The following is a 27984-nucleotide window of genomic DNA, read 5'->3' as shown; positions in this document are numbered from 1 at the left end:
GATTTGTAGAGTTTGTCTTTCCTTCTTATTTCACTTTTGATTAATTTGTTAATCCATTTAGGGTTGTGATTGGTCATTATCCTGGATACTCAGCATTATGCCTTTACATACAAACACATGGAAAAGAAGAACAGGTAAAGCCAGCTGGTCTATCGAGCCTGTCTCATCCTGGCATGGTGCAACTTCCGTTCACCATGACCTCCCCTCTCTCCCCTCACATGCAGCCAAGCAATTTCCTGAGAATGGCAAAAAAGGTGTCCCACTTGTCCTCTGCTGAAGTGTTGTTGAACAAGCTGCTCCCAACCCACTCCCCTGCCCAATCAACTTCTCTCAAATGCGACGGCATAAAGGGAGCACAGGAGAAGGCCCAGGACACAGCACAGACCTGAGCAGGAGCGGCAGCAGCAGAGGCAGCGACATAAAGGGAGCTGAGCAGCGACTTAAAAAAGCAAAAAATCAAAGAGTGATGTCACTGGACAGCAGGTAGGTGATTGGTTGGTGAGTATTACAGCTCTTTTGCTCTCTAGGTTAGTTAATTGGATTAAATTCAGAACTGGGCGAGTATTACTACTATAACTTTATTGAATTAATAACAAACTAAATTAACTAAATAAAACTAAAAATTAAAATTAAAATGATCATTTGAATAAATAATGTCACTAATTATATAAATAAAATAAGGTTAGATAGAGATGGCAGTGCAGGTGGTGTATCGTAACTGCAGCATGTGGGAGTTGGTGGAAACCAATCATAGTAAAGGATCCTCTGGGGCAGAGTGATCATAACATGATAAAATTTCACATTAAGTTTGAGAGTGACTTGCCTAAGTCCAAAACAAGAGTCTTAAACTTAAATAAAGCCAATTACATAGGTATGAGCAGCGAGTTGGCTAAGGTAGATTGGAAAAATAGATTAAAATGTATGGCGGTAGATAAGCAGTGGCTAGCATTTAAAGAAATATTTCATAATTCTCAACAAAAATACATTCCATTGAGAAACAAAAACTCCACTGAAAAAGTGATCAAACCATTGTTAACTAAAGAAGTTAAGGATAGCATTAGATTGAAAGAAGAAGCTTATAATGTTGCAAAGAATAGTAGTAAGCCTGAGGATTGGGAGAGTTTCAGAAACCAGCAAAGGTTGACCAAAAAATTAATAAAAAGGGAAAAAATAGAATGAGAGAAAACTAGCAAGAAATATAAAAGCAGATTGTAAGAGCTTCTACAAGTATGTAAAAAGGAAGAAAGTAGCAAAAGTAAACGTTTGTCCCTCAGAGGCTGAGACAGAAGAAATTATTATGGGGAATAAGGAAATGGCAGAAACGTTAAGCAAATATTTTGCATCTGTCTTCACAGTAGAAGACACAAAAAGTATACCAAAAATGGTGGGGAACGAAGGGTCTAATGAGAGTGAGGAACTTAACGTAATTAATATAAGTAGAGAAAAAGCACTAGTGAAACTAATGGGACTAAAAGCCGACAAATCCCCTGGACCTGACGGCCTACATCCTAGGGTTCTAAAGAGGTGGCTGAAGAGATAGAGGATGTATTGGTTTTGATCTTCCAAAATTCCCTAGATTCTAGAATGGACCCAAAGGATTGGAAGGTTGCAAATGTAACACCGCTATTCAAGAAAGGAGGGAGAGAAAACTCAGGGAACTACAGGCCAGCTAGCCTGACATCAATCGTCGGGAAAATGCTGGAATCCATTGTTAAGGAAGTGGTATCAGGGCACTTAGAAAATCATAACATGATTAGGCAGAGTCAGCATGGTTTTATGAAAGGGAAATCGTGTTTGACAAATTTATTAGAGTTTTTTGAGGATGTAATAAGCAGGGTAGATAAAGGGGAACCAGTGGAGGTAATATATTTGGATTTCCAAAAGTATTCGATAAGGTACCACATTAAAGGTTATTACACAAGATTAGGGCTCATGGGGTTGGGGGTAATATAGTAGTATGGATAGAGGATTGGCTAACGGACAGAAAACAGAGAGTAGGGATAAACAGATCTTTTTCAGGTTGGCAGGCAGCAACTAGTGAGGTGCCGCAAGGATCAGTGTTGGGGACTCAGCTATTTACAATCTATATTAATGACCTAGATGAAGGGACCGAGTGTAATGTATCCAAGTTTGCTGATGATACAAAGCTAGGTGGGACAGTAAGCTGTGAGGAGAACACAAAGAATCTGCAAAGGGATATAGATAGACTTATTGGGGTCGATTTTAACTCAAGTGCGGGGAATTGGCGGGTTCCCCAAATTTAGTGATTCCCACATGATTCTAAATGGGTCTGTGAGATTGATGTAATTTTAACCCAATTGGCCAATTGATTTCCAATGTGTGGAAAGCCTTGGCAATTGAGTATTTTCAGTCAGAAAGTCGCAGAATATGATGTCATCATTGCTGCTGCTTTTAAGGTCCACAGCAAGCCTTGCTTCCTCTGCAGGCTCCCAAACTTCACCATTAAGATGGCACAGGAGCCTGCAGGAGCAACGGCCAGCGGGAGGGCCAGATCTGCCCCCAAATTTGATGAGGCTTCACTCCAGGCATTACTGGATGGTGCTAGGGCCCACAGGGAGGTCCTGTTCCCTTCTTCAGGGAGGAAGAGGCCTCCCAGCCAGACCAAGGCTGTGTGGCTACAGGTGGCAGGTCAAGTCAACTCCTTGGGGATCACACGAAGAACGTGGTTGCAGTGCAGGAAAAGAATCCATGACCTTCTTCGCACTGGAAAAGTAAATACTGTATGAAGTTTCCATCACCCTCAATCTGATCCCCATTGCCTTTCCTCACCAGCACTCAGCTTTAGCAATCTCTTCCTGCACATCCCACTAGACACTCACATCCATGCACCCTTACCCATTCCCTCTCTCTCTATGCTCACAATCACAGAACTATTCCACCATGCAGCCCTCACACGCCCTCTCACTCTGATGCTTTGAACTCAACTAACTACACACAGGGAGGGCCCTTGGTCTTGCAACCTCACTCCATCTTTGTCTCCTTCTAAGTATCTATGCTATGCAATCTCTGCACTCACTCCTTCATTCTCACTCAACCTCCACTTGTCTCCCTCATTGCAGGAAAAGAGAGCTCACAACAGGAGAGAGCGAGCCAGGACAGGAGGAGGGCTGCCCTCAGTAGCCCAGCTCACCCCTTGGGAGAAAGGTGTCCTGGAGATTGCCGGGGCTGGCTGAGATGTGGAAGTTGGGGAAGGACAGACAGGAGCATCCCCGCAAGCTGGTGACAGAATAGTTTTCCATCTCTCTCATTGGCATTGCATGAGTCGCTGATAATGATTCTGAAGCTACATCATATGGATTTATGATCATCTGCAAAATGCAATGTGCATGTAACCTTGGCATCACATCTCTAACTTTTTCCTTGACTCCCCCACAGGACCATCGAGAGCCCCCGTCCCCACTGTGCAGGAGGAAGAGCCTGAGATTCCAGACTCCTCAGAGGAATCTGCAACCTCTGAGGGCGCAGCGTCAGCAGAAATAAGCGCACCCAGCACCAGCGCAGACACTCACACCTCGTGGGACCATCGGGACATAGAGTAGAGTTGTCACCTGGTGTATCACAGCTCACAAGTGAGCATCAGCAGATTGTGGAGACAGGGACAGCAGTGGAGAGTCCTCATCGGAGGGCGCAGGACTCTGCCAGCTCGGCTCAGCTGCATGTCGACCCATTGCCTCTGGGTCCATCCGTAAGATCAGAGGTGATGGAACTCTATGCATAGATGCAGGAGTCTCTGGCAGGTTTTGTCTCCAGGGTCACTTTCAGTGCGGAGCGAATGGAGGAGTCCATAGCGAACATGAGCAGAGCCCTTGTGGAGTCAGTGGCACATGAACGCATCAACACGGAAAGGATGGCTACCTACGTGGAAATGATTGCTGCCTCCATGGTAAGGCTGGCTACGGTAGAGGAGAGGAGGGCTACGGTCATGGAGGAGGTTAGTCGCCAGGGTATGGAAAACATGGTGAGAGTTCAGAATAGAATGACATCTCTTGAGGAGCGATGGGCATCTATTGAACAGAGAAACCAGACCTTCATGGACGACCTTCTGAGTAGGACTGCCATGGCCCCCCTGATGTGCAGGATGCTGCTCTCAAGCCACTTACAGGCACTGAGGCGGACCTGACCCATGAGAGGGAGGTTGGTGGCAGACCTCAAGGAAGTGGGGGCTCCTCTCCAAGCGCTCACATATCCATGCCACTGCAGAGCCCTCGGTCAGAGCCCTGCCGGAGTCCACACCCAATGGAGATAGAGGTATCAACCCCTGCACAGCCGCAGGAGCAGCAGACTGCTGGTGAGCCCTCACAGGCTCGCCACCCCAGAGGACGCCCGCCAAAGGTGTCGAGACAGGAGCAGCAGGAAAGTGAGCAAGGAGCCTCCACATCTGCAGAAGCCACAGGGGAACCACTACATAGGAGCATGCGTAAGAGGAAAATAAAGCACAAATAGTCACAAGGGTAGTCACTTGGGTGAAATGCTGTGTATTTTTTTTAAATGCCATCAGTTGTTTGTTTTTCATAAAAATTCTGATGGCAACTTCTGCAGTTGTGGCATGTGTCATTTCGCGAATGGGGCTGGCGGTCCTCTAATGCCAAGAGGGGAAGGGAAAAAAGGCCTCCCATGCTTCTGGTAGATGCCTCAGTTGAGGAAGCGCTGAGTGAGGGTGGCGAGAGGGGTCTCACAGGAGGTCACACTGGAGAAGTGTGTGAGGCTCCAACCTTCCACAGATGTGGTTAGGCCTGGTAAAAGTTCCCCCAGACCTGAGACAACAAAGTCCTGCCACCTGCAAATGATGGCTGATCAAATATCCTCTTTAATGTTGGGCCTGCAGCTGATAGTCAGCAAGCCAGTAGTGTTCACGCCAGGTTTCACAGGCGTGATCCCCACCAGGCGTGTTTTACATGGGAAAAGGGTTAAAAAGGCAAGCGCCTGTTAAAATGGGATTATAAAGGCGAATGAGTGCTGTTTAAGGGCCCTAAAGACCAGTCCCGCCTGTTGCAGGCGGGACTGATTCGGGTCCATCAGACACACCTAGGTTAAAATGGCGTGGAGGCGGGAAACAGGTGGGGTGTCCCGACCCCCAGGTATTGCGATTTTAACCCCCCACATGCCTCAAAGCCCGCCTGTCGGTTGCGTTAAAATCGAACCCATTGAGTGGGAAGTAAGGTGGCAGATGGAGTATAATGTAAGGAAATGTGAGGTTATTCACTTTGGTAGGAAGAACAGAAAAACAGAATATTTTTTAAATGGTGAGAAACTTTCAAATGTTGGTGTTCAGAGAAATTTGGGTATCCTTGTGCAAGAAACACAGAAAGCTAGCACGCAGGTACAACAAGCAATAAGGAAGGCAAATGGCATGTTGGCCTTTATTGCAAGGGTGTTGGAGTATAAGAGTAAGGAAGTCTTGCTACAATTGTACAGGGCCTTGGTGAGACCACACCTGGAGCACTGTGCACAGTTTTGGTCTCATTATTATGTCCGTGTATAATTGAGACACGGACTGCAGGAGTTGATTATAACAAGTCTTTACTGAATGGAGACAACCTGGAAACTGAAACTACAGAAGCCTGCTAGGGCCTTTTATACAGGGGTGGTCACTGCCGGTACTGCAGTCTGAGACCAGTTATTCCCTTAAAGGTACATACACAACAATTCCTCCCCTTTTAGATAAACAGTACATAACATTCATTTAACAACTAAATAATAACTAATTACAATTACAATTACGGTTGCTAGATACATTGGTTGAAGTTAAGCAATTATAAGTTCAGTCTTTGAGGAGCCTTCCTGATTCTGTCTGGATAATGCCTCTTTGGGATATCAGGTTCTTCTGGCAAGGTTGCGTCGGGATCAATGTCGTTGTTTGGTTCGTCTGCTTCCAATATCACCGATTCTGCGGTAGATGCAATTGGTACTTCGGTTTCATCGCCAGGTGTATCAGATCGTGGTGTGGAGTTGACGTTTTCCAGAGACTCTAGAATCTGGTCAGCATGGCGTCTTACAATGCTTTCTCCAATGTCCACGGTATACATTAGAGGTCCTTGCCGTGTGCAGATCGTTCCTGGCTGCCATTTCTCTGTGCGGTAGTCCCGGGCCAAAACTGGTTGACCTATCTTAAAACTCCTCGTCGGCCTTTCATTCATATTCTGAAACTGCCTGTTCTCCACATCTCTTCTGACGTTTGGCTTAACCAAATCCAAGCGGCATCGTAGTCACACAGAATCACAGAAACCCCACAGTGCAGATAGAGGCCATTTCGGCCCATCGAGCCTGCACTGACACATATCCCACCCGATCCCCATAACCCCTACACCAACACATATCCCACCCTATCCCCGTAACCCCATGTATTTAATCCCCCTAACACTAAGGGTCAATTTATCATAGCCAATCAACCTAACCCGCACATCTTTGGACTGTGGGAGGAAACCGGAGCACCCGGAGAAAACCCACGCAAACACGGGGAGAATGTGCAAACTCCACACAGACAGTCGCCCGAGGCCAGATTCGAACCCGGGTCCCTGGCGCTGTGAGGCAACAGTGCTAACCACTATGCCACCGTGCTGCCCACTTCGATAGTCTTCGATTGAAGAACATCATGGCTGGAGTTTGGTTGGTAACCGCATGTGTCACATTCCGGTAGGCAAACAAGAAGTTATCCACCTTGTGTTGTAGGGGTATATCTTCATTACACATTGCCTTGATAGCCTTCTTGAATGTTTGAACAAACCTCTCGGCAAATCCATTAGTGGCTGGATGATATGGGGCGGATGTGTAATGCTTAACACCATTGTTCTTTAAGAACCTCCGGAACTCTTCAGACACAAACTGTGGTCCATTGTCAGAGCAAATCTGTTCAGGCAGCCCATTCCTGGCGAATATGGTTCGTAAGACTGTGATAGTTTTTTCTGTGGTGGTTGAGGACATTTTTATTACCTCTGGCCACTTTGAATGTGCATCCACCGCAATTAAAAACATCGAGTCCATAAAGGGACCAGCAAAATCAATGTGCACCCTTTGCCATGGAGATGAGGGCCACTCCCATGGATGTAGAGGGGCTTGTGGTGGGGCGTTTTGGACCTTCTGGCATCCTGTACAGCTCTTGGTCGTCTCTTCGATTTCTCTATCGATTCCCGGCCACCACACAAACGCTCTGGCTAAGTTCTTCATTTTTACCCCTCCCAGATGACTCTCATGAAGCTCATTGAGCAGTCTATCCTTCAATTTGGGTGGAATTACTACTCTGGATCCACACATCAAGGTTCCTCTGCACACTGACAGCTGTTCTCTTCTCGGCGAGAATGCTGGCAGCAGTGGTTCGCCATGTGCTGGCCATCCCTTCACCGTTAAATCATAGACCCAGGAGAGTGTCGGGTCATTTTGTGTTTCCTTTTCTATGTTTGCATTCGTCACAGGGAGACATTCAACTATAGTCAAGTGGAATAACTCCACTGGATCCACTGCCAGATCTTCTTCCAACATCACCAACGGTAGGCGCGACAATCCATCAGCATTCCCATGCTGTTTAGTTCCTTTGTACTCGATGTCATATTGGTGTGCCCCTAGGAAAAGGGACCACCTCTGTAGCCGTTGTGCCGTCATTATCGGTACGCCATTCTGAGGGTTGAAAATGGAGACGAGAGGTTGATGATCAGTTAGTAGAGTAAATTTCTGACCGTGCAGGTAGTGATTGAACTTCTTCACCCCCACACCAGGCTGAGGGCCTCTCTGTCAATCTGGGCGTAGTTACGCTCGGCTGAAGTTAATGAGCGTGACGCAAAAGCTATCGGCCTCTCTGAGCCATCAAGGAATTTATGTGACAGTACCGCCCCAACACCGTAGGGAGACGCATCACACGCCAGTCTTATCGGTAGTGATGGGTTGTAGTGAGCCAATACTTCTCTTGAAGTGATTAGGTCCTTACTCTTCTGCAAGGCCCGCTTACATTCATCGCTCCATTTCCATGCTACTCCCGTTCGTAGTAGGGCGTTCAGTGGATGCAGAATTGTGGACAAATTCGGCAAAAACTTATGGTAGTAATTCACCAATCCGAGGGATGAACTCAGTTGCGACACATTTTCAGGCGCTGGAGCCTTAACTACCACTTCAATTTTGTTAGGGGACTTATGCAACCCCTCTTCATCAATCACGTGGCCACAATACGATATCTGTTTCTTAAAAAACTCGCACTTAGGGCGATTGGCTCGTAGCCCATGTTCACGTAGTCTAGTGAGCACCTGCTCTAGGTTGGCAAGGTGTTCACAGTCATCTTCACCTGTCACTAGGATGTTGTCCAAGTAACACTGAGTCCCCGGAATCCCTTGCAGGACTTGTTCCATCGCTCTTTGCCATATCGCCGGAGCTGATGCTACTCCGAATACCAGTCGATTATACTGGTAAAGGCCTTTGTGAGTGTTTATCATGAGATACTTCCTGGAGGATTCTTCAACCTCCATCTGCAAATATGCTTGTGCCAGGTCAATTTTTGTAAAATGCTTCCCTCCAGATAGTGAGGCGAAGATATCTTCTATCCTTGGAAGAGGATATTGTACTGTGTGAAGGATTGGGTTCACCATCACCTTGAAGGCCCCACAGATGCGAACCTTCCTTGGCTCCTCAGACTTATTGTTTAACGTTTTCTTCATGACAGGAATGATGGGTGTCGCCCACTCGCTCCAGTCTACCTTAGATAACACGCCTGCCTTCTCCAGATTCTCCAGCTCTGCCTCGACGGCTGGGCGAATTGCATATGGTACCGGTCTTGCTTTGAAAAACTTGGGAATTGCATTCTCCTCTATTTTTATCGAGGCGGTTACTCCTTTAAGAGTGCCCAGTTCTTGTTGAAATACCTCTTTGGCGTCAGCTAAGATTGTTGACAATCGTCCAGGAGTGACGTCGTCATCCTTTTTACCAGCCACCGTCAGTGCCTGAATGGAGTGCCAGTCTAAACTTATCTTTCTGATCCATTCACGTCCCAATAACAGTGGTCCACCATCTTGCAGAATGTAGAGATACAATTTCCGTATTTTCTTGCCGTTGTATTCGACAGGCACCCTTATTTTTCCTCTGGGGTATACTTTTTGCCCCGTATACATCCTCAAGACAATGGATGTCTCTCTCAAGGGTATGTGTGAGAATAGCCGCTCGTAGTCTCGTCGATTCATGACGGTTAGAGCTGATCCTGTATCCAATTCCATTTTGACTTGGGACCCTGCTATCGTGAGGGTGACCCAAATGGTTTGGTGATCCTCTTTTGCGATTACATTGTGAAGTTTGAGACAGCTTAGTCTCTTGTTCCCGGATTCACTATCGCTCATCTGGTCTTCGGAACTACTGTCCGTCATCTTTTGTACTTTCCTGTACGGTTCCTTAGTAACCTTTTTGTTGTCGTTGGTCTTCTTCCCAGACCTGCAAACTCGTGCAATGTGTCCCAACTTTCCGCATTGCCTGCATATTTTGTCCTTGGACCAGCAGTCCTTCTGGTCATGGTTTGTTCTGCCGCAGCGATAACATTTTGCAAATCCCCGTGTCATTTCGTGGGTGCCGTATTCCTGTGGCTTTTGTTCTATTTCCGCAGCTCCCCTTGCTGCTGCTTCGTATGATACTGCCACGCTGAAAGCCTTATCTAGCGTCAGCTCTTTCTCTGAGAGTAACCTCTTCTGGGTTCCTTCACTCAGGAGTCCACAGACAAATTTGTCCCGTAAGGTATCTGCCAGTCCTACTCCGAACTGGCAGTGCTTTGATAGCTTGCATAGTTCCGTAAGGTAATCAGCATTGCTCTCATTTTTATGCTGATTTCTCCTGTGGAATTTAAATCTTTCTGCTATCAGCAGCGGTGTAGGATTTAGGTGTTCCTGTAGGATAGCAACAATTTCGTTAAAACTCTTCGCCTTCGGTTTGGCTGGAGTAATCAGGTCCCGCAATAGGCCGTACGTTCTTGCGCCCATTAAATTTAGCAATACCGATGCCTTTTTCTCATCAGCTATTTCATTTGCCTCGCAATATACCTCGACTCTTTCCACATACGTGGTCCAGTCTTCTATTGCATTATCGAAGGCAGTGATAGCGCCAGTCTTTGGCATCTTGAAAATCTAAGATGGCGCCTCCCGCGCTTTGCCTTCGTCCCCGATGGATCAAAATGGCGCCTCCCGCGCATTTCCTTCTTTCCCGCCGAGTTAAGATGGCGCCTCCCGCGCTTTCCCACTGCTGCCGCTGCTGCCAACGCTGTTGCTGGCGATTATATTTATTTTACTATCCTGTAATGGCGACGCCCTATGGTCTTCGCGCCTCCCCGATCACTGCTGCCAACGCCGCTCTCCACGGTATTTTTGTTTTTCTATCGCGCTTCAATATTTGCTCCGTTAATTGAAGAACCGTTCCTGTCGTGGAGCGGACCCTCTGGGACACTTCCCTCCCTCTTCTTTGGTCCGAACGCTGCCCGGCTGCAAAGCACCGGCTGCGCCCTGTGTGCTCCACCCTCTCTCTCTCTCTTTGCTTCCTGACTCGCTGCCCGGCCCCGTTGCAGAGCCACCCGATCGAGCTCGAGCCCGCCGCAGCCCAGGAAGGATCAGTGCACTACCTGCCACCAGCCCGATTAGCTGGGAAACCACAGACTGGAGACCAAGCCTGGCTCTCGACAGTCTCTCCTGCACTTTTCAATTCGATGATTTGGAGGGCGGTTGCCCACGGTCGACGCCCGTTTCTCGAGTTTCTTTGGATTATTTTTTTTTTTCTTTCTTCTGGCTTCGACCTTCAATAACGTCATCTGAGGTGCTGCCGAGTTGCAGGTAAGTTCGTTTCTTACTCGTCGCCAGTATTATGTCCGTGTATAATTGTGACACGGACTGCAGGAGTTGATTGTAACAAGTCTTTACTGAATGGAGACAACCTGGAAACTGAAACTACAGAAGCCTGCTAGGGCCTTTTATACAGGGGTGGTCACTGCCGGTACTGCAGTCTGAGACCAGTTATTCCCTTAAAGGTACATACACAACACTTATCTAAGGAAGGATAGACTTGCCTTGGATGTGGTGCAATGAAGGTTCACTAGATTAATTCCTGAGATGAGAGGGCTGTCCTATGATGAGAGGTTGTGTAGATTGGGCCTATACTCTCTGGAGTTTAGAAGAATGAGAGGTGATCTCATTGAAACATACAAGATTCTGAAGGGATTCACAGGATAGATGCTGAGAGGTTGTTTCCCCTGGCTGGAGTGTCTAGAACTAGGGAGCATAGTCTCAGGATAAGGGGTAGGCCATTGAAGACCGAGATGAGGAGGAATTTCTTTACTCAGAGGGTTGTGAATCTTTGGAATTCTCTGCCCCAGAGGGCTATGAATGCTAAGTCTTTGGGTATATTCAAGGCTGAGATAGATAGATTTTTGGACTCCAGGGGAATCAAGGGAGATCGGGCGGGAAAGTGGAGTTGAGGTGGATTATCAGCCAGGATCTTATTGAATGGCAGAGCAGGCTCGAGGGGCCGTATGGCCTACTCTTGCTCCTATTTCTTGATGTTCTTATGAGATCCTAAGCAACCACACCTGCAGCAAGTGCCCGCACCTCGAGGAACTTCGGCTCAGAGTTGTTGAGCTGGAGTCTGAGCTGCATCGGGGAAGGGGAGAATTACCTGGACACTTTGTTCCAGGGGGCAGTCACACCCCTTAGGTTAAGCAGTACTTTAGAGTTTGTCAATGGTCAGGGACAGGAGGGTGTGGCTGCGAGTCAGGAAGGTAGGGACCTAGGATATAGTGATGGAGGAACCTCAGCCCTTGACCTTGTCCAACAGATACGAGGTATTTGCTGCCTGTATGGATGAGAACAAGGACTGCAGGGAGGATGAGCAAACTGACCACGGCACCGTGGGGAGAGTGAAAGGGAATGTAGTTGTGGTAGGGGACAGTACAGTCAGGGGGATAGATACTGTTGTCTGCAGCCGTGACAGTGAGTACCGAAGGCTGTATTGCCTGCCTGGTGCCAGGGTTAAAGACATCTCCTCGCTGCTGGAGAAGAACTTGGAGTGGGAGGGGGAGGATCCAGTTGTTGTGCTCCACGTAGGAACCAACAACATAGGTAGAACTAGGAATGAGGTACTGCTGAGGGAGTTTGAGGAGCTAGGATCCAAATTAAAATGCAGAACCTCAAAGGTAATACTCTCTGGATTGTTACCTGAGCCACGTGCAAATTGGCATAAGGACAAACAGATTAGAGGTTTAAATGTGTGGCTCAAAGAGTGGTGTGGGAGGAAGAGGTTTCATGGGGCACTGGCACCAGTACTGGAGAAAGAGTGAGCTGTTCCAATGGGACGGGCTCCACTTAAACCCGCCTGGGACCAGTGTCCTGTCGAATCGAATAACTAGGGCAGTAGAGAGGGTTTTAAACTAATGAAGGGGGGTGGTGGGAGGATTCAGGAAAAAGTAAATATAAAAGCAGCGAGAGAAATGTCAAGGCTCTAGAGTAGAGTTTTAGGTAAGAATAAGCAGAGTGGGTCAGGAACGGACGGAGAGTGTAACAAAGGTAATAAGGTATCAATGATTAAGGTGACATCAGGGAAAAATAGAAAGCTAAAGGCACTATATCTGAATGCGCGAAGCATTCGCAACTAAATAGGTGAATTAATAGCACAGATAGAAATTAATAGATTTGATCTAGTAGCCATTACGGAGACGTGATTGCAAAGTGGCCAAGGTTGGGAACTAAATATTCCAAGATACTTAACTTTTAGAAGAGCTAGGCAAAATGGAAAAGGAGGAAGGGTAGCCCTGATAATAAAGGATGGGATAAAGTCAGTAGAGAGAAAGGATCTTAACTCCGAAAATCAAGAAGTAGAATCAGTTTGGGTGGAGCTAAGAAACAACAAGCGGCAGAAAACATTGGTGGGAGTTGTTTATAGGCCCCCAAACAATAGTTGTAATGTAGGGCAGAGTATAAATCAGGAAATTAGAGGTGCATGTAACAAGGGTAATCATGGGGGACTTTAATTTACATATAGACTGGGCAAACCAAATTTGCAGTAATGGTGTGGAGGGCAAATTCATGGAATGATACCAATTGACTGCAACAGGACATAGAAAGGCTAGCAGAATGAGCAGACAAGTGGCAGATGGAATTTAATACAGAGAAGTGTGAGGTGATGCATTCTGGCAGAAGGAACAGGCAGAGGCAATATACACTAAATGGCACAGTTTTACAGAGTGTGCAGGGACAGAGGGACCTGGGAGTTAATGTGCATAGGTCCCTGAAGGTGGCAGGACATGTTGAGAGAGTGGTTAACAAAGCATATGGGATCTTGGGCTTCATAAATAGAGGTGTTGAGTACAAAAGTAGAGAAGTTATGCTGAACCTTTATAATGCGCTGGTTAGGCCACAACTGGAGTATTGTGTCCAGTTCTGGTCACCACACTTTAGGAAGAATGTAAAGGCCCTTGAGAGGGTGCAGAGGAGATTTACCAGAATGGTTCTGGGGATGGGAGGTCTTAGTTACAAGGACAGGTTGGAGAAGCTGGATTTGTTTTCATTAGAGCAAAGAAGGTTGAGGGGTGATTTGATAGAGGTGTACAAGATTATGACGGGTTTTGATAGGCTAGATGGGGAAAGGCTGTTCCCACTAGTTGATGGTACAAGGACTAGGAGACACAGACTTAAGGTTTTGGGAAAAGATACAGGGGGGATGTAAGGAAAAACCTTTTTAAGCAGTGAGTGGTGATGACCTGGAATTCACTGCTGACGGAAGTGGTGGAAGCGGAGACACTCAGGGCTCGAATTTCCAAGCCCCGTGGAGGCGGGTTTGGAGGCAGGAGTGGTGGGAAAATTGCAGAATCGGGGGGCACGAACCCAGCCCGCCCCCAACCCGCCTCTGTGCCAATGTCCCAGGAGGTGGGTACCCGACCTGAGCTGGGAGCCGCCTCCCCGAGGCAGGAAGGGGATTAGTGCCAATTAACTGCCTGTTAACAGGCAGTTATTTGCCTAATCCCTATTTTTAGCCCTGAAGTGTGGTCTTCCCGACGGCTCCAAACCATGCCAAGTTAGCGAGGCGGACCTTCGGTCTGAATGGGTTGGAGGGGTCGAGATGTTCGTTGTGCAGGTGAGTGATGGGTGCATGTGTGCAGAGGTAAGTGTGTGAGGTAAGTGTAAAGTGTTTTAATAAGTTTTACTTACCTTTACTTTCTCCTGCAGGCTTCCTTCCTTCAGTTCTCAGGAGTCCCTCTGTTCACCGGCACAGAAAGCAGAATGGCTGCTGAAATATCAAAAGAGAGATCTCTAACTGAGTCTGAGTAGAAGGACTCAAGTTAGAAGACAGATTGTCAGTGTTTGACAGCTTCACAGAGCTGTCAAACGCTGATTTTTCATCTGTCAAAAGCTCTTGACAGATGAAATGTCAATCACTGACGTCACCAGTAACCAGGTGTCCCTTAATTGGCCTGCTGAGCCTGCTGGGCATGCTTAACAAGGTCAATCAAGGGAAAATAGCTTGGGTTGGCCACAAGTCGATGGAGGCGGGACTACAATCTAAAAAGTGGGAGTACCGCCTCCATCACGTCCCCATTGACAAAATCCAGCCCATAATGTTTTCAAGGGGAGACTGGATAGGCACTTGAGGGAAATAAACTTGCAGGGCTACGGGGATAGAGCAGGGGAATGGGACTGACTGTATTGCTCTACAGAGAGCTGGCACAGACTTGATGGGCTGAATGGCCTCCTTCTGTGCCGTTATGACTCTATGGGCTGGAATTGACAAATCTGTTAAGAATTTTTTGAGGTTGTAACTAGCAGAATAGATAAGGGGGAACCAGTGGATGTGGTGTTTTGGATTTTCAGAAGGCATTCAATAAGGTGCCACACAAGAGGTTATTAAACAAAATTAGGGATCATGGGATTGGGGGTAATATATTAGCATGGTTTGAGGTTTAGTTAATGGACAGAAAACAGAGAGTAGGTCTAAACGGGTCATTTTTGGTTTGGCAGGCTGTAACTAGTGGGGCACCGCAAGGATCAGTGCTTGGGCCTCAGCTATTCACAATCTATATCAATGATTTGGATGAGGGGACCAAATGTAATATATCCAAGATTGCTGATGATACAAAGCTAGGTGGGAATGTAAGTTGTAGGAGGATGCAAAGAGGTTTCAAGGGGATATAGACAAGCTAAGTGAGTGGGCAAGAACATGGCAAATGGAATATAATGTGGAGAAATTGAAGTTATCCACTTTGGTAGGAAAAATAGAAAAGCAGTGTATTTTTTAAATGGTGAGAGATTGGGAAATGTTGGTGTTCAGAGGGACCTGGGTGTCCTTGTACATGAATCACTGAAAGTTAACATGCAAATACAGCAAGCAATTAGGAAAGCAAAGAGTATATTGGCCTTTATTACAAGAGGATTTGAGTATAAGAGTAAAGACGTCTTACTGCAATTCTATAGGGCCCTGGTGAGACCACACCTGGAGTATTGTGTACAGTTTTGGTCTCCTTACCTAAGGAAGGATATACTTGCCATAGAGGGAGTGCAACGAAGGATCGCCAGACTGATTCTTAGGATGGGGGGATTGTCCTATGAGGAGAGATTGAGTAGACTAGGCTTATATTCTCTAGAGTTTAGAAGAATGAGAGGTGATCTCATTGAAACATACACAATTCTTACAGGGTTTGACAGGGTAGATGCAGGGAGGATGTTTCCCCTGGCCGGGGAGTCTAGAACCAGGGTTCACAGTCTCAGAATACGGGGTCGGCCATTTAGGACTGAGATGAGGAGAAATTTCTTTACTCAGAGGGTGGTGAATCTTTGGAATTCTCTATCCCACAGGGCTGTGGAGGCTCAGTCATTGAGCATATTCAAGACAGAGATCGATAGATTTTTTGATATTTAGGGAATCAAGGGATATGGGGATACTGCAGGAAAGTGGAGCTGAGGTAGAAGATCAGCCATGATCTTATTGAATGGCGGAGCAGGCTCGAAGGGCCAAATGGCCTACTCCTGCTCCTATTTCTTATGTTCTTACTTTTTTATGTAACTGTTCTATTACTTCTTTTAAGATAGCCCTTTTAAGGTTATATACTTGGGCCTAGAAATTCAGTGGGCTGCGCCACCAGTTAGCGCCTAAAGAGGGCACTCAGTGGCTTTAGCGCCACTGGCCACGCCTCCCGCGATATTTAGCGGGGCGCTAATGGCGGCATTAGCCTGTAGCGCTGCGTCGCCACCGATGACATCATCGGTGTGCGCAGCGCCCCACTACCGCCCCAATCGCGATATTTGGTCACGCCCGCCTCTGTAACGCCGGTCGCAAATCGCGCCTGGTTCACGGGGCCTACCTGTGGCGGTAGTGGCGCAAATTAAGGTGGAGGTGCAGGGTGGCCATTTATTTTGGTGGCTGCCTGCCAGCACCTCTGTCCCCGGCCTCCTGATCCCCCGCCCCCGGGCAGTGCCGGCTGTGCAGCGTGTGGCGCTGTGGCACTTAGCACTGCGATATTCAGTTTGAGTGCCCTAAGAGGGACGCGGGGTGCCTCGAGCAGCGCCCCGCATCCCTCTTTGGGCACTCAAACTGAATTTCCGGCAGGCGCAACGGCTCCGATCGCAGCGGTAATTCTGGTGCCCAGGCGAGCTTGGCGCCCCGTTTGGGGCGCCACCGAATTTCTAGGCCTTGGTTTCTGCTCCTTGGTATTTCTGAATTCTAGATCATGTCAAAATTGATCACTCTGTGACAGTCACAACTTCCATTTCCTTCCTGTCTCTGGGTCATTTTTGAATACCAGGTCAAGATGTTCACTGCCTCTCATGGCTTCCCTGGCACATTGGGGCATGAAGCAGTCATGCATTCATTCTAAACCACTTGGGCTTTTTCTATTTACATTTGCTTGATTGAAGTAAAATAACATTCTACATCTCAAATACCCTTTTTATCTTTTTATAAAACAAACTCTTCTTTCTAATGCTGATTTGGTAGTGTGTAATGAATCCCTAGTATTGGGTTTGTCAGGTTTGCATCAAAAAATGTTTAAGCAGAGTATTTAAGATGTGAACTAGGACATTCATCCCTGTTCCACCTTAGTAAGCCGTGCCTCAGTGGGTAGCACACTCGCCTCTGAGTCAGCAGGTTGTGGGTTCAAATGCACACACCAGGGACTTGAGCACATAAAGCTAGGCTGACACTCCAGTGGTTGGTAAAATTTTAGAGTCAATTATTAAGGAGACAGTAACGGGACATTTGGATAAACATAATTTAATAGGACAAACTCAGCATGGTTTTATGAAGGGGAAGTCATGTTTAACAAATTTACTTGAGTTCTTTAAGGAAGTAACATACAGGGTGGACAAAGGGGAACCAGTGGATGTAGTGTATTTGGACTTCCAAAAGGCATTTGACAAGGTGCCACACAAAAGATTATTGCTCAAGATAAAAAATCACGGGATTGGGGGTAATATTCTGGCGTGGGTGGAGGATTGGCTATCTAACAGAAAGCAGAGAGTTGGGATAAATGGTTCATTCTCAGACTGGCAATCAGTAACTAGTGGTGTTCCGCAGGGGTCAGTGCTGGGTCCCCAACTCTTTACAATCTATATTAACGATTTGGAGGAGGGGACTGAGTGTAACATATCAAAGTTTGCAGATGATACAAAGATGGGAGGGAAAGTAGTGAGTGAGGAGGACATAAAAAACCTGCAAAGGGGCATAGACAGGCTAAGTAAGTGGGCAGAGATTTGGCAGATGGAATACAATACTGGAAAGTGTGAGGTTATGCACTTTGGCAGGAAAAATCATAGAGCAAGTTATTATCTTAATGGCAAGAAACTGGAAAGTACTGTAGTACAAAGGGATCTGGGGGTCCTGGTGCACAAAACTCAAAAAGTTAGTATGCAGGTGCAGCAAGTGATCAAGAAGGCCAATGGAATGTTGGCTTTTATTGCTAGGGGGATAGAATATAAAAACAGGGAGGTATTGCTGCAGTTGTACAAGGTATTGGTGAGACCGCACCTGGAATACTGCATACAGTTTTGGTGTCCATACTTAAGAAAAGACATACTTGCTCTCGAGTCAGTACAAAGAAGGTTCACTCGGTTAATCCCGGGGATGAGGGGTTGGACATATGAGGAGAGGTTGAGTAGATTGGGACTCTACTCATTGGAGTTCAGAAGAATGTGAGGCGATCTTATTGAAACATATAAGATTGTGAAGGGGCTTGATCGGGTGGATGCAGTGAGGATGTTTCCAATGATGGGGGAAACTAGAACTAGGGGGCATAATCTTAGAATAAGGGGCTGCTCTTTCAAAACTGAGATGAGGAGAAACTTCTTCACTCAGAGGGTAGTAGGTTTGTGGAATTTGCTGCCCCAGAAAGCTGTGGAAGCTACATCATTAAATAAATTTAAAACAGAAATAGATAGTTTCCCAGAAGTAAAGGGAATTAAGGGTTACGGGCAGGAAATTGGACATGAGTCTGGGTTCGGAATGGTCATGGCCCTGTGGGTAGCGGAGCGGGCCCAGGGGCCGTGTAGCCTGGTTCTGCTCCTACTTCTGGTGTTCTAATTCTGTGTTAGATTTCAGGAGATGGTTCTATTCCTGTTCCTGGCTGGGGTGGAGATCGCCTTTTACAGAAGGTAAGTACTGTAGAAAATAGAGGGACAGAGTGATCTCCTGGACGAGTTCTGATCACCTAGATGGGTCGGAGAGGAATTTCCCAGATTTTTTCTCCCAAATTGGCCATTGGGTTTTTTTATCTGGTTTTTCGCCTCTCCCGGGAGATCACATGGGTTCGGGTGGGATGGAGAGTGATAGTGGATTTGAGGTTAGGATCAGGTCAGCCATGATCTTATTGAATGGTGGAACAGGCTCGAGGGGCCGATTGGCCTACTCCTGCTCCTATTTCTTCTGTTCTTATGTTCTTATGTTCAGTGTTGAGGGAGTGCTGTATTGTCTGAGGTGCTGTATTTCGGATGAGACGTTAAAACCTGCTCTCTCAGGTGGATGTAAAAGATCCCATGGCTCTATTTCAAAGAAGATCAGGGGAGTTATCCCCGGTGTCCTGGTCAATATTTGTCCCTCAATTAACATAACTCATTTTTACATTGTTGTTTGTGGGGCCTTGCTGTGCGCTAATTGGTTGCTGTATTTCCCACATTACTACCATGACTTCACGCCAAAATTACTTCATTGGCTCTAAATCACTTTGAGATGTCTGGTGTTCGTGAAAGGTACTATATAAATGCAAGTCTTTCTTTAATCAGGCATCAGAAGCATCTCTCCAATAGACCATGGGGGGGGCAAAATTGGGTCGCGCCCCCTTTGGGGCACTAACTTCGCCGGGGCACTACTTTTAGCGCCCTTAAAACATGAGTGCTCCCGCGCTACTGGAAGCACCCCGCCTCCCTCTTGGGGTGCTGTGAGTAAATATCATGCCGCAGTACTGCAGGCCTTCCTCCCCTTATTGAAGGGGAGGGGCCTTGCGCAGCATGACCCGGGCCCAGCTGGACCACCAGGGATCGGAGTGCTGGCAAAAGAGCCTGGCACTCAAAAGAAGTGCTGGGCTCACGGAGCGTAGCCGGCACCCCGCGGAGGTGCTTCACAGGAGATCGGGGACGGCAACCGGGGCAGGTGCTGGCAGGCAGCTAGCAACAAAAATGGCCGCCCGGCACCTCCCCTTTAATTCGCGCCACCCCGGCTGCAGGTAGGCCCCCCTGACTGTCAGATATAGCGTCCGGCGGTAAGTCAGGGGGCGCTGCTGAAGATCGTGGCCGGGGCACAAATGGGGCGCTGTGCACGGCGATGGCATCATCGCCGGAGGCGCAGCGCCACGGGGCGCTAATGGTTACCGCTGCCGCTAACCTCCCACTGAATTTTGCGGAAGGCGTTAGCGGCGCTGCGCCCGGGCACTAGTTGCTTTGTGCCCCATTACAATGGGAGGCGCAAATCAACTAAATTTTTCCCCCCATTTCTTCAAAGTATTAAAGCACCTAATGTTGTGGATTTGGATGTGAGAATCATTTAGTAGAACATATTGTGCAACTGCAAGGAGGCCCTGTATTCTACCCCAGTGGATAGCAGTCAAATTAAAAGATTATTCACATCCTGCCCTACTTCAAACATTGACTGAAGGATATATAATTTTGTCAACATTTTACAAAGCTCTTATTTTCTATTGCATTATTTGTATTTTCACAAAACATAATTGAAAGATGTGCACTGAGAAATATGTTTGCTGCGTGGTATTAAAGTACAGTTACTGTCATCATGCTCAAGTGAGAGTGTGTTCACCAACCTCAGCCTGCAGTGTCTGGAGTTTATTAGCAGCACTCTTCTGTTCAGGCGGTGCTAAGCTCAGAGTCTCGGATGTCCTTTTAGCCAATTCATCCTTGAGGCTCTAAGTCCAGTAAAAAATAATTAACATCACACAGAAATTGCGTTGCACAATGTAATTACAAATAAACACTGGCTCTGAAATTACAACACAGAATGTCAATGTATGAATACTTAATGTTCTCATCTGAAATTCCTCTCTCTACTATTTTAGCAGGGCTGTTAACCCATTTATTTAAAATTGTTTAAGACCTTTGCTATAATAGCAGAGAGGAATTTCTGAAAAACATCTTTAGCATTGATGTGCTAGTAATACACTGCATTTCAGAATCCTTTTGTTTCATTAATGTAAATAACAAAAGCAGAAGCATTTCTCAAATTGAAGTAAGATAATACATCAAGAATCTGAACTTCACGTCAATGCCTTGGCTTGTATTTTTATCAGAAATATGTTAGTTCATTTAGTTCATGCGACTATGGATTCACTTGAGAAGATTTGTGTTAATAATTGCTTCGGCTGCTGTTGTATGATTTTGGGCTCAAAATTGCTGAGATCCCGTTTTGTTGACCCCATCTGAAATCTAGGGGTTGGGGTCATTTTAATATTCAGTGTAAGCAGCTCACACCTGTAAAAGCACAAAAAAGGTTCCTGCCCTGAGCTGCTGGCAGAAAATTGAAGCAGAAACCTGCACTCTGACGGTGGGGGTGGGGAGGGGAAAAGAAACCCTTAACAAGCTGGAGAGGTGGGAAAGATAAATTATAATTCCCCACAGAGAAACTAGGGCCTCCATTCCTGCATTCGGAGGTATTCGATCCCCTCTGGAATTGATTACTGTAACATCTTTAAGTCTTCAGACTGCTTGTTAGGGAACTCACACCTGCTGTCAGCAGCCATGGATTCCACTGAGGCTAAGAGTGACAAACAGCACTCTATTGCTGGGGTAGCACAAGAATGCCCCAAACTACTGCTGGATGTAGGGAAAGCAGATGGTAACTACAGCTCTCCCTTGCCCCACTCCTCATTCCACTCCAATCGGAATTTCAAATGTAGATGAATAGGACAGAAACCTAGGCCCCGAATTTTATTGGGACATGATTTCCAAGTGGGGGAGGAATTCTGGTCAGGAAAGTTCGGGTTTCCCCGAATGCTGAAGAACGTTTCGACAGGAACCCCACCCGAAAGCCAGCCTGATTGACAGGCTTGGCTCCCTGTCTGTGGGGAATGCTCCAGAAGAGGCCACATCCCAGAAGCAGTTAAGTTCCTGCTGCTAAGTCCTCCTCACTAACAGCTGGGGACTTGTGCCAAAATTGGGAGCGCTGTCCCACAGACTAGTCAAGCAACAGCCTGACATAGTCATACTCACACTCTCCTCCATCACCATCCCTGGATATATCCTGTCCCACTGGGAGGATAGACTCACCAGAGGTGGCGGCACTGTGGTATACAGTTGGGAGAGAGTAGCCCTGAGAGTAAACAACATTGACTCTGGACCCCAGGAAGTCTCATGGTGTCAGGTCAAGCATGGGCAAGGAAACCTCCTGCTGATTACCACCTACCACCCTTCTTCAGCTGATGAATCAGTACTCCTCCATGTTGAACACCACTTGGAAGAAGCACTGAGGGTAGCAAGGGCACAGAATGCTCTCTGGCTCCGGGACTTCAATGCCCATCACCAAGAGTGGCTCGGTAGCACCACTACTGAGCGAGCTAAGCGAGTTCTGAAAGGCATAGCTGCCAGACTGGGACTGCAAAAGGTGGTGAGAGAACCAACACGAGGGGAAAAACCTACTTGCCCTTGTCCTCACCAATCTACTTGTCACAGATGCATCTGTCCATGACAGCATTGGTAGCAGTGGCCACCGCACAGTCCTGGTGCAGACAAAGCCCTGTCTTCACACTGAGGACACCCTCCATTGTGTTGTATGGCACTACCACCGTGCTAAATGGGCTCGATTCAGAACAGATCTAGCAGCTCAAAACTGGGCATGTGGCCAGTCAAAGTGGTGAAAGATGGAGGGCCACCTATAGTTCACTCCCTGTCCCTGTTATTGTGGGCTCTTTTCTCCTGCAAGTAGGGAATGAAGAGAAGTTTGAGTGAGAGTGATGGAATGAGTGTAAGGGAAGTTTGGGTTACATCTTTGATGGTGACTATGAGAGAGTGTGCTGCCAATGTTAAAGTACCAATGCAAAGTGGCCTCCTTGCGTGTTGTTAGTTGGTATGATTGCATTAACATTAAGGTTTAGTGAGCGGTGGCTAGTAAGATGGGGATGTGAGTGTGTAGATAGAGAGAGGGGTGGGTGGATGTGCAAGGTATGTTGGTGTGAGGAATGATGTGCAGGAGTAGGCTTGGGAAGGCAGAGTGTTAGGGATGTGATGAGAGGTACAGCAGGCTGAAATTGAGTGTGGCTTTGCACTCACCTTTCCTGATCTCATGAGATCACTGAAGTGCTTCCGGCACTGCACCCAGGTCCTCCTCACCACATCCCTGCTGTTGACCTCCTCTGCTATTTGGAGCCAGGCTCTTTTAGTCTCCTGGGGAGGTCTCTTCCGCCCATCAATGGGGAAGAGGACCTCCCTGCGTGCTCTCACTCCCTCCACGAGAATATGTAGGGGGCAATGTTCCCCCGAAGCTGCGGGTGCGCGTCCACACAGTTACCTCGAGGCTGCCGCGCACCAGGTGTTGTAGGCCGTGCATTCCGCTGTAGTGGGCTCCAGCACGCAGGCGCTCTTCTCAATCACGTCCCACAGGCTCGTTCTTTAGGCCGGCAGGAGTGGGCTTCGGCACCAGCACACTAGACCTATCTTGGTGCCTGCGCGCTGGAACCCGCTACAGGCCTGACCCTGAGCCACTGAATGTGAACGCTGTGATTATCCACACAACCATTTTTGCGGCCTTCTGCGCATGCACACGGTATCCCAGAGCCGCGCATGTGCATTATCCAACAGTTGCGGCCTTGCAGCGTGGCCACATTTTCTTCAGCTACGTGGGAGAACTGGATCCATTGGTGGCTGGGGGGAGAAGAAAGGATCGAAAGGGGAGAGAAACTGGTGAGAGCCTGGGGGGAGAGAGAGAGACTGGGGGAGAGAGAGAGACTGGAGAGAGAAAGAGAGAGACTCTAGGGGAAGAGAGAGAGACTGAAGAAAGAGAGACTGGAGAGAGAGAGAGACTGGAGAGAGAGGGGGAGAGAGAGAGAGAGACTGAGGAGAGAGGGAGAGAGTGACGGGGAGAGATACGGGGAGAGAGAGAGACTCTACTGGGAGAGAGAGAGAGAGAGAGACTGGAGAGAGAGAGACTGGAGAGAGGGAGACTGGAGAGAGAGAGAGACTGGGGAGAGAGAGAGAGACTGGGGAGAGAGAGAGACTGGGGAAGAGAGAGAGAGATGGGGAGAGAGAGAGAGACTGGAGAGAGAGACTGGGGAGAGAGAGAGACTGGAGAAGGAAAGAGAGAAAAACTGGAGAGAGTACATTGTCAATGGTAGGTTCATGGGAGACCTCCTAGGAAGATCGACCTATTGCTCACCTCTTGGCTGTAGCACCGTAGACTATATGATTACGGATTTGGACCCATTCTCTTTCAGAGCATTCACAGTCAAACCACAAACAACACTGTCAGACCACAGTCAAATTACTATGTATCTTAAAAAGACAGAAACAACCAACACAGAAACACAACCCAATAAGCTGTACAACACCAAAAAATCGTACAGATGGGCCAAAAACAGCACGGAAAAATACCAGAAAGCAATTAGCAATGAATCAACTCAAGCTCTATTGGACACCTTTCTGGATAACATATACACTCACAATAAAGAAGGCGTAAACCGGGCAGTGAATAACCTAAACAATATTTTTGATAATTTGGCAACAAGGTCAAACTTGAAAGCTCGCAAGAACAAACCAAAAACAAAAAACTATGAAAAATGGTTTGACCCAGATTGCCATAACATGAGGAAAAAACTTAGAAAAATATCAAACCAAAAACACAGACAGCCAGAAAACGAGGAATTACGCCTTACTTATTGTCAGACACTAACACAATACAGAAACACACTCAGAACCAAAAAAGAGCAGTATATTAAGAATACACTCAGCTCCATTGAGGAATCCATTGATTCCAATTGTTTCTGGGACAACTGGAATACATTACACAAAAAACAACATGACGAATTGGCCATTCAAAATGGAGACACATGGGAAAACCACTTTGAAAAATTATACCAGATAAACACACTAAGACCAGAGCAACACCAAATATGCAAAAAACTGGAAAAGGTCGAAATGGCCATAAAAGATAACCAAAGCCCGCTAGACTCCATAATAACAGAAAAAGAACTAGTTGAAAAACTCAAGGACCTGCGACCAGGAAAAGCTTGCGGTGCAGACGGCATACTAAGCAAGATGATTAAACACACAGACGATAAAATGAAACTGGCTATCCTAAAACTCTTCAACTTGGTTCTGAGTGTTGGTTACTTCCCTGATATCTGGAACAAAGGACTCATAACACCCATATACAAAAGTGGGGACAAAGTCGACCCAAATAACTATCGAGGCATCTATGTAAACAGTAACCTGGGGAAGGTATTCTGTAGTATCATAAACAAAAGACTTATAAACTTCCTTGAGGAGCACAATGTCTTGAGTAAAAGCCAAATTGGATTCCTGCCAAACTATAGAACATCAGATCATATCTTCACCCTACAGACCCTAATTGACAAACACATTCATCAAAACAAAAGCAAAATCTACGCATGCTTTATAGATTTCCAGAAGGCTTTCGATTCCATCTGGCATGATGGTTTATTCCTGAAACTTATCGAAAGCGGGGTAGGGGGAAAAACATATGATGTAATTAAATCAATGTATACAAACAACAAATGTGCAGTTAAAATTGGAGACAAACAAACAAAATACTTCCCACAGGGGCGGGGGGTGACGCAGGGCTCGCCCATCTCACCGACACTCTTTAATATTTACATAAATGAATTGGCAAAACTACTTGAACAATCTACAGCACCTGGCCTCACGCTATATGAATCCAAGGTTAAATTCCTCCTCTATGCAGATGACCTGGTTCTGCTGTCAGCAACTAAGGAGGGTCTACAGCAGAACCTGGATCTGCTGGAGTCATTCTGCCAGACCTGGGCCCTGACAATAAATCCCCAAAAAATCAAAGTCCTTGTGTTCCAGCAAAGATCCAGACATCAGGGACCAAAAATAAATTTCATACTAGTAACAACCAAAATTGAACAAACCACTAACTACACATACTTGGGCTTAAAAATCAGTTCTACGGGAAATTTTCATCTGGCTGTGAATAAACTGAAAGAGAAAGCAAGAAGGGCCTTCTATGCCATTAAAAAATCAATCCAAATAGAAATCCCAATTAGCATTTGGCTCAAAATTTTTAAATCAGTAATTGAACCAATTGCACTCTATGGCAGTGAGGTGTGGGGACCGCTAACACAACAAGAATTTGCAAAATGGGACAAACACCCAATTGAGATCCTACATGCAGAATTCTGTAAAAGTATCCTCCGGACTCAAAGGAAAACCGTAAACAATGCATGCAGGGCAGAACTAGGCCAATATCCATTAATAATCACTATCCAATAAAGAGCCACCAAATTTTGGAAACACCTAGAAATGAGCAACCCCCAATGCTATCATTACGAAGCCCTGAAATGCCAAGAGAGGACCATAAAGAAGAATACCCTCAGTCAACTAGTCCTGGGACTCAGTGAAGTAACTATTAACACTACTAACAATAACCAGCCCCAGGACAGTGACAGCGTAACACAAAGAATTCGACCCAACACAATCGTCGCTAAGCAAAAGGAAAAATATCTGTCATATTGGACAGAAACAACAAAAACCCAAAGCAAACTCAATTGCTACTTGGCCCTAAACAGACAATACAACATGGCTGATTACCTGGCCATGGTAAAGGATAGCAAACTGAGAAAAACCTTGACAATGTACAGACTTAGTGAACATAGCCTGGCGATCGAAAAAGGTAGACACAGGCAGACCCGGCTACCAAGAGAGGACAGGATATGCTCTCACTGCAGTCAGGGAGTGGTGGAGACAGAGATGCACTTCCTCACAGCTTGTAAAAAATATCAGGGCATAAGGGAGAATTTCTACCCAAAATTCACAAAAATATGCCCGGAATTCAGAAATTTGAATGACGACCAAAAACTCCCATACCTACTAGGGGAAGAGAGAAATTGTGTAACCTTAGCGGCACACTATGTTACAGCTTGCCATAAACAGAGGGACAACCACTAAATATAAGAAAAGAGTATATACAAATTATATGAATGTATATTTATACACTCAGGGATATATCTGTTTATACACTGTATGGATAGATCTGTATTTTTGTGTACAACCATGAATGTTTTTCGATGCTTTGGCAACATAAGATGTACCTTGTCATGCCAATAAAGCGATTTGAATTGAATTGAATTGAATTGAATTGAGTGAGATTCGAGAGAAGGAGAGAGAGACTGGGGTGAGAGAGAGCGACTGGAGAGAGAGACAGACTGGAGAGAGAGACTGAAGAGAGAGACAGACTGGGGAGAGAGAGACTGGAGAGAGAGAGACTGGAGAGAGAGAGAGACTGGAGAGAGAGAGAGTCTGGGGAGAGAGAGACTCTGAGGGAGAGAGAGAGACAGGGAACAGATACTGGGGGAGAGAGAGAGACTCTACTGGGAGTGAGAGAGAGAGACTGGAGAGAGAGACTGGAGAGAGAGACTGGAGAGAGAGAGAGACTGGGGAGAGAGAGAGACTCTGGGGGGGAGAGAGAGAGAGATGGGGTGAGAGAGAGAGAGAGACTGGAGAGAGAGAGAGACTGTGGGAGAGAGAGAGAGATTGGAGAGAAATACTGGAGAGAGAGAGACTGGGAAGAGAGAGAGACTGGAGACAGAGAAAGACTCTAGGGGAGAGAGAGAGAGAGACTGGAGAAGGAGAGAGAGAAACTGGAGAGAGAGAAACTGGAGAGAGTGAGACTGGAGAGAGAGAGAGAGATGCTGGGGAGAGAGAGAAACTGGAGAGAGACTGGAGAGAGAGAGAGTGGAGAGAGCGAGAGAGACTGTAGAGAGAGAGAAACTGGACAGAGAAAGAGAGAGACTGGGGGAGAGAGACACTGGGGGAGAGAGAGAGACACGGGGGGAGAGAGAGAGCCTGCTGGGAGAGAGAGACTGGGGGAAGAGAGAGAGAGACTGGGAGGAGAGAGAGAGAGACTGGGAGGAGAGAGAAAGACTGGGGGGCGAGAGAGAGGGACTGAGGAGAGAGAGGGACGGGGACGAGGGAGAGGGACTGAGGAGAGAGAGAGAGAGAGGGACGGGGAGAGGGAGAGGGGCTGAGGAGAGAGAGAGGGACGGGGGAGAGGGGTGGGACTGAGGAGAGAGAGAGGGACGGGGGAGAGGGAGAGGGACTGAGCAGAGAGAGAGAGAGGGACGGGGGAGAGGGAGAGGGACTGAGGAAAGAGAGAGGGATGGGGAGAGGGATGGGACTGAGGAGAGAGAGAGAGGGACGGGGGAGAGGGAGAGTGACTGAGCAGAGAGAGAGAGAGAGGGACGGGGAAGAGGGAGAAGGACTGAGGAGAGAGAGAGAGAGGGATGGGGAGAGGGGTGGGACTGAGGAGAGAGAGAGGGACGAGGAGAGGGAGAAGGACTGAGGA

The 27984-nt window shown here is 47.0% G+C and overlaps 1 protein-coding gene across 1 annotated transcript in view; it reads right to left on the bottom strand.

Annotated features, from left to right (window-relative positions):
* kifl (kinesin family-like) overlaps positions 1 to 27984 on the bottom strand; it is a 205785-nt gene that overhangs the window by 57898 nt on the left and 119903 nt on the right. The window contains exon 15 of the mRNA XM_085962276.1: positions 20258 to 20359. Within this exon, the coding sequence (XP_085818402.1) occupies positions 20258 to 20359 (102 nt within the window). The remainder of the gene's footprint in view (positions 1 to 20257; positions 20360 to 27984) is intronic.

The sequence above is a fragment of the Somniosus microcephalus genome, chromosome 1 (genome assembly GCF_052327205.1).
Source record: "Somniosus microcephalus isolate GS21.2 chromosome 1, FLI_Smic_1.0, whole genome shotgun sequence".
Taxonomy (NCBI): domain Eukaryota; kingdom Metazoa; phylum Chordata; class Chondrichthyes; order Squaliformes; family Somniosidae; genus Somniosus; species Somniosus microcephalus.
This window is presented reverse-complemented; position numbering and strand designations above follow the sequence as displayed.